The sequence below is a fragment of the Conger conger genome, chromosome 15 (genome assembly GCF_963514075.1).
Source record: "Conger conger chromosome 15, fConCon1.1, whole genome shotgun sequence".
Lineage (NCBI taxonomy): Eukaryota > Metazoa > Chordata > Actinopteri > Anguilliformes > Congridae > Conger > Conger conger.
In genome coordinates, this window is record NC_083774.1 from 20,334,888 (window position 1) to 20,342,387 (window position 7,500).

At 42.5% G+C, this 7,500-nt stretch overlaps 1 protein-coding gene across 1 annotated transcript in view; it reads right to left on the reverse strand.

The window, feature by feature from the left end:
* LOC133111067 (neural-cadherin-like) overlaps nucleotides 1–7,500 on the reverse strand; it is a 95,362-nt gene that overhangs the window by 29,197 nt on the left and 58,665 nt on the right. Inside the window, exon 22 of the mRNA XM_061221227.1 lies at nucleotides 4,908–5,185. Coding sequence (XP_061077211.1) covers nucleotides 4,908–5,185 — 278 coding nt within the window. The remainder of the gene's footprint in view (nucleotides 1–4,907; nucleotides 5,186–7,500) is intronic.

Genomic DNA, 7,500 nt, shown 5'->3' on the forward strand with positions numbered 1-7,500 from the left:
GATACACATCAACATTAGGTTCCATTACAGACAAAACCACCTCAAGAGGCATTGATACCTGTATGCTATTCACTCCAGAGAGTGTAAACCATTACCTAGTACTGAACTGCCCATTTACCCACCACTGGAAGGTACAGAATGGCTATAGCTTGTCGTGTAAAATACTAGGTTAATATACTTCATGAACTTTATCCATGTTACAGACATGCATATCATAACAATTAAATGCAATAACAACATATGGCTGTAAGTGATCAATTATTTTCAGTATAAACAGAAAGTTGTACAACAAGGTATGAAGATAGGTTCATCTTCAGCATGACTCTTTTCCCTTTAAGATGTCTGAAAAATGATTTGTTGAATTAATTTGTTCACATTCAATTTCATTTAGTTTCAGCTGAATATCTCCTCCGCCCGAAACAGCTGATTGTCTTTACCATGTCAGGTCTTCATGTATTATGCCTTGTAGGCTGGGTTAAACTGAAGCCAATTCTGCACTGTTAACATTTTTATCATGGCTGAAGAACTGGCGTGTTAGAGGGGCTGGGGGCCACTTAATGTAAAGCAGGGAAGGGTGCCATCTTTCAGAAAGCACAACTCTCCCCTAGTGGGTTTGAAATATATAACTTTGTCCTTCACACTGCATATCTCAGATGTATTTTCCTGTATAAGGCAAAGGAAAATCAGCTTTGACAAAGGTACTGCATTTTTATGTAAAGAGAAAAAAAAAACATTCAGAGAGAGTTTCAAAATGTTGGCTCTGAACAGTTTCAACAAAACATCTTTATTTAGACAGAATTTGTTCTCTTTTTCAATTAATTCAAAATTATTCTTCATTTTCATATGAGGTTAAAGGGGTTCCAAAACTATCATCCTGTGTACCACTAGGCAAGCACTGGGTAATTTGAAATACTGAGTGCCACTTAGTGTAGGCACAAACTAAAATGCTGAAATGTTTTCAACATACCCTGCAATATATAAACTTTGATTTGATCAATTTATGTAAAGTGTAAATAGACATGACCTGGATAAAATTGCTGGATGCATATGCAAAATTGTTAGTACTTTTCCACAGACACACTCAAATTGCAATCACAGTGGTGCCCATAATGAAGAGAAAATGAAAGCATCATTGTCCAACTGTGCACCTAACCTATCCTTCTCCGAGTTCAAAAACAGGCAACACAGAAGTCAAAAAATGAATATCACCCTTTGTACAATAAATATGTATTCCTCAGTCACAACTAATCATTTCATTTGTCAAAGATATAGGTGTCAAGTTTTTTGCCAATATTGCCAATTAGTCTGGACTGATCTTGGCTGTTTGACAGCAGAACAGATTGAGGTTCCAGTTTATGTTGACAGCTACAGTACTCATGGACTCATATGGAGCCAAACAAATATTAAAATTCAGCAAAGCAAGACTGGATAAATTGACCACAGGCTATATATGAATGGAATGTATTAACATCTGGGACAGGTATTGCTGGCAGTCAGATCCAGTAGTACATACTACGGAGTGCACACTGGTAGTGAAACAAAGTTAGTTTCAACAGGTTTCAGGATGAAGACAAATGTTCTTGAAGGTAACACTTTCTTTTACAGTCCCATAAGTACACACAGTACAAAATACATATGATGTAAGGATAGCACATAATTAGGTCATCACCACTGGTAAAATATAGGTGAAGAATATTAAGAAACTATAACTGTAAGGACTTAGAAACACCTCCTGTGCTACCTATCAATTCAAGTCACTATATCATAGTTATCAAGGCTTATCTTTGTTATAGCCTGTATTTGTACACTGCCTAGGAAATTACTTTCTAATGCAGCTGCTTCCAAGAAGGTATCTTCTGAATGAAGTACACAATACAATTAAACTCACACAATAACCAACCTAAAGCTTTGATTTAAAACTTCAAGGTACAGTAGCCACTTTAATTGACAGGTAATAGAGAAGGTGTTTCTAAGTATTTCAGGTGTAGTTTCTTAATATTTACCCTCTTTTTGCCAGTAGCAATTGTGTCATTTCCCCAAATATTGTCCCGGTTAAGTACCTAGTACTTATGGGACTGGTAGAGGCTCTACCTTTACCTTTTACTGGAGCATTACCCTCTTCAATGTCAGTAGTGAACCTGGAGCAGGATCCTTATACAGTATTTGGCTTTTGAAAAGAGGCCCAGAAAAGTACCTGGTCTCATAAAAATACACAGTAAAAGCGAGGAAAGCAAGAGCACTTGATGCTGCGGAGGGAAAGGGCAATGCTCCTGATTAAAACTAGAAGGTTGCAGTCGTTTTTTTCAGGTTCACACAGTAACTGAAATCTAAAGGCTCTGTGTGGATGACAATGTGAGTAAGCTACAAGCTGGTCCACAGACCTAGCCCCCCTCCACCCCACCCCTACCCCTACCCCATGCCTGCGTCCTCCTTCCAGCAGTGTGTGACTAATGCCGTCAGGAGTGTCAGAGCCCAGACAAAGGAGGAGAAAGCGCTGAACTCTCTCGCTGTGACAGTACGCGATCTCTGAGGCTTGAAATATAAGTGCTACCATGCATGTAGCATAAAGGCTAGCGCGCTGCAGGAGCGAGCTGAATATCAGCTTTGTCCAGCACCTCCACGGCTCCACACGACACCGCCGCAAGGAAGAGCAGCTTAGGGGCGACATAAATCCCGCATTTCATGATGTTTAACATACATATCAAATTGGGGTTTTGAATGTAATTTTCGTTAATCTGTAAAAATGCAGCTCGTCTCCAGAAAATTAAAGGCAGGATTAGCCTTTGGTTGGATACCCTAAGCATCATTGTATGTGGCTGCTTCGTACATTATGTATTTCATTATTCTAACAAAAAAACAAAAAAAAAATAATCCAGGGTTTGCATTCTTGATTTAATGAAAAGTTTTTTCATTTCAACATTTTTTCCCCTGCAAGAGTGTGGTAATAATTTTGCTTTTTCATTTCCTTAGAAAGGCTCTGCCATGAATTTGAGGGCACTAATTGGACATGTGATGAAAGATAATGGTAATGTTAATGAAATGTTAGTCTGTAGAAGGCAGTGCCTTACATTAATGCAGTGCTTCCATATGTCAGTCTCATTACTCACGTGCCCACACAGTCTCTGGGCGATGGGAATGTATACAATACCGAGACAATGCAAATCATGTGCTTCAAACAAATTGCTTTAATACCTCAAAGAAAATGAACGGACTTGTTGAGTCAATTATAATGACAAAGAATCAATGTCACGGCACATGAAAAAATGATGAAAAACAGACACTGTGCCGCAAAACCCGCTCCCTCCCAAATTCACATTCCTTTAATCAGCTGGGGAGAAGCGTGTTCCTGTCCGGAACAGCACAGGAGAAAAAGTGTGCGGTTCACATCAAAGCCAAGCCACTGAGGTGAGGCGGTGGGGTTCTTAAACTCCGCCAATTACGTGATGAATAAGAACAAGAAGACAAGAGCAAAATTGTGCTAATAAATTCATCCCCCATTCCCAAACCAGAGTCACTAAGTTGGCAGTACAGCTAGCGTCTGCGAGGGCTCGGCATGTACTATTCACCTGCAAATCAATTTACCCAGTGGATGTGTGAACAATACATTTAAAAAAAAGAATTCATTTCAAAAACAGCCTTGAGGAGACTTTTCTCTTGCCGTTAACAATGTGTCTTGCAGGTAAGAAAATTAGACGTGCATAGATGCTTGATTCATCAAGTTCACTTGATATTCTATTCAGCACAAAGTAAACCTTTTCTTGTGACAGGCTCTATTCTGATATCTGCAAATTGTTCCAGAGAAATACTGCTTGAAAGCTGTCATGGTTTCATGTACTGATTCATAAATCTGATGTTATTGTTAAACTGATGATAACGGTGTAACAGTATGGATTCACACTACTGGTTCATAAAAATTATGTGTGAATGTATGAGTTACATGCCAAGTACTAAATTACTAAATTCCTAAACAGTATCATCCTATTATCCCCATATTAAATCCCACTCAATATATAAAAAGAGTAATGAAGTGTTTTGTCTTTCAGACACCCTTTACAGCTGGCCATGCAGCCTGTATCCAGATACAACTTTTATTGGCAGAGCCATTATTGACCCCACACAGAATGAGTGAGAGAGGTTCAGGTCTCTCCTGACTAAAATATAAAAAAAAATGTTTTTTTACTGTGTTTACACACCTATGTCTTAGTCTTGGATCACCGCTGGAGATCTGAAAAAGTGCTCAAGGACACACTTCCATTGCTGACCCAGCACTTGAACCCATCACAGTGAAGGCCTTTGTTAATAACTACGTTGGCTCTATTTGCAGAAGAATAAAGACAGTCCTCACATGGATGTGCTCTTTCTGTGAAGGTTAGACACCTGACGTAACATGTATCTGTTCTGTTTACTCCTAATCCAGTGGCTTTGAAAAACTGGCCCGGGGCAAGCCCCAGGCTCTGCTAGGTTTTGTTGTTACTCACCACTGAATTTATAAATAAAGCAGCTGAGTAAAGTTAGCACACCTCACGTGATTCATTGAGCCAGGGGTAACTGCTGATTTTAAGGTAGATCCAGTAGAACCCAGAAGAGCCCAAAGATCTCCAAGCACAGGGTCGCAGCACACTGGTCCTAAAGCCTGCTGCCGGCTCACCAGTGAACCATGAGCCTTCCCTGGAGATTCCTCCCCAACGTTCACACCCATATGATCACTGACTTACATTCAAGCCAGTTTGAACAATCTAGTGTTGTAGTGGTGGCTAACGTGTTGTACCTGGAAGTAAAGAACTTCACTCTCATTAGGGTAAGACACCAATACTTGCTTGAACCTGCTTTCATAATGCTAAGACACTGACTGCTGTACCTGCTCTGCCTGTGGATAGTGGTATGACAGGGACCCTGACGTGCCTCACCTGTATCCACTCTGGCTGTCGATGCAGGCTCCGCCATTGTAACAGGGGTTTCTGTGATAGGAAGCACAGGTCTGGTGCACGTGGTCTCTTCCTGAGCAGCTGCACACGGGAGTGTCTGTCACCGTCACGGACACCAGCGACATGCTCCCAGAATCCACCACGGTGGGGGTGTCGCTGATGGTCAGGTGGTTAGAACAGCCACTGCTGCTCCCGCAGTCCATCTCCACGCACTCGTCGACGTGCACCTGACTGATGTTCACCTGGAGGAACGACTGAAGCTGAGGGACGGAGACAGGGAGGGAGGGAGATAGACAGGGAGTGCAGACGAGACGTAAGAGACAAGGAGAGGGAGACAGGAGGATGCGGGGTGAGAAAAAAGCAGAGGAGAGCGGGGGGAGCGTAGAGAGTGAGAGACAAGAAACAAATAGAGGGGAATGAAAAAAACATGAGGAGGGAGAATTATCAAGCAGTATGTTGAATGCTAAGTAAAGGCACGGAGCAGGAGCAGTCTTCATTACAAACAGGATTTCTCTAGAGCCCTCAGCACAACAACATATATGGAAATATCTCTGTTTGCACATAGAGATTTAGAGAGGCGTGCCCCCACCCCAGCACCACCAAGACGGATAGACGGACAGAGTTAGTAAGTGCTTGCGAGAGAGAGAGACTTAATAAGAGAGCTTAATAAGCCAGAGTAATATTCCCATTCCATATTATCTCCAGCTCCCTCCTCATCTCCTCTCACTCACTCAGACACTTACTACTTTCCCTAGTTATCCACACACGGTCCAATATGCATTTAATTGGTCCAATTTTTTACGCTAGTTTTACTTTCACTTGCACAAATGAATCTCGTGTCCGCGGTGAACCCACTACGAGGAAGCAGCTGTCACCAGTAGAACGCGTGCCAGCATGTCGGAGGAAACTCAAGGTTTTTTACAGGTAACAGCTTTATTGAGAATTCTGCTACAAAGCTGCTGGCAGCTTGAGAGACACGCTTAGAAAGGAAAGAAGGTAAAGCAGCTCTATCTGAATTTTAGACTTGAAATGTTTTTTTTCAAAAAGTGTCAAGATTTATCCATGATTTACTCAGTCTCCGAAGCGCTGCAGGTGGCCAGGGCGGAGCCTATGGGAAGCAGTGCTGCTGTTGTACGTGACAGCTGTCCAAGAGCAGGGACAGCTCCCGAGACAGATCCTCCATTGTTAATGGCTCATCTCATCAGGCTGAATGTTGCGCTAGTGTTTGTTGTTTCACAAGCATCTGTTGAGTCAGATACATGGCTCCACTAGCACCCAGGGCTGTTATTAGCATTATGATTCAGCTGAACTCTGCTAACACCATTATGTACTATTTTCTGTACAGTTATGTGCCTTATTATGCATATTTTCATGGATATTGGATAGGGATTCAAGTATATTTCTCAAGAATAACTCCACCGAACCCCAAGTTTTAAGAGAACTCAAGTGGTGAACTTCCAATTCAAGAATGCAACATGGACTGCAGAGAAGAAGGAAGGGAGAGAGAGAGAGAGAGAGAGAGGGGGGGGAGAGAGAGAATAACTCAGCTTTCCCCTGGGATGAGTGTAGGGAAAAAAACTGGAATTCAGGTAGTTGGAGTCTTTTCAAGTGTGAAGAGATTATTCCTTGAGGACTGACTTGTCGAAATCAGCTCCTGACTTCTGTCTCCTTAAACTGTACACATTATCTAACAAAAAAAAGTGGAACTATTAGGCTTGAGAAGCACATCATGTTGGGGGAAATATTTCCCACACAAAGGCAACATGTAGTTTCAGTCCGCTGTGCTTTTTGTGAAATCACAATGCCTACCCCCAGCTCTCTGAACGGTGGCAATAAACATCTCCCTCGCCAGCTCCAGGTTGAGGTGCACACAGAGGAAAATCACTGACTCGCGACAAATGCCGCAATTGTGCAACAGTGGCACGGCTGCAACAGAAGGCGTCGGAAGGTGGCTTACACCGTTTGTGGCTTTTGGAAGGAACATTTTCCCCCACACTGAGCGATTGATAAAATGCTTCCACAACATGCAGACATGCTTCTTCTGCCCCCTTGTATCAGTAAACAACAAACCCCACACACCCCCACTCTTCCCCCTTTATAGCCTGGCCATCTCTGAATAATCACCAGGCACTGTTCACTCCAGTGCTTCACGTGTTTATCCATTCGGTGGGCTGTGTGTGAGCACGCTTTTTTCTTGCTTTTCCTGTTTCACAGCAGGGAGATGGGGATGTTCAAAGCTGGAATGCAAGGGAGGGAGGGATGGAGGGTGGGAGGGAGAGGGGGGAATGGGCAGGAGTGACTGGCAGGGTTGAGGGCACTGGATGATCCATTATTCACAGAAGGGTGCTGCTCAAACTTTGGAGCACCAGGGGCTTGCTCTGTCTCCCTCTCTGAACCGAAATCACATGCCCCACTTCCCCCACAGAGAACACATTAGCCACGAAACCAAACCACACATCTGGAAATACATATGGGTGGCAGAATGTGATTTTTTATTACTGCTTTATATACGGTATATAAAGTATATACGCACACAGTATATATCCACTCCTCTTAATTTACATTATAATTAATT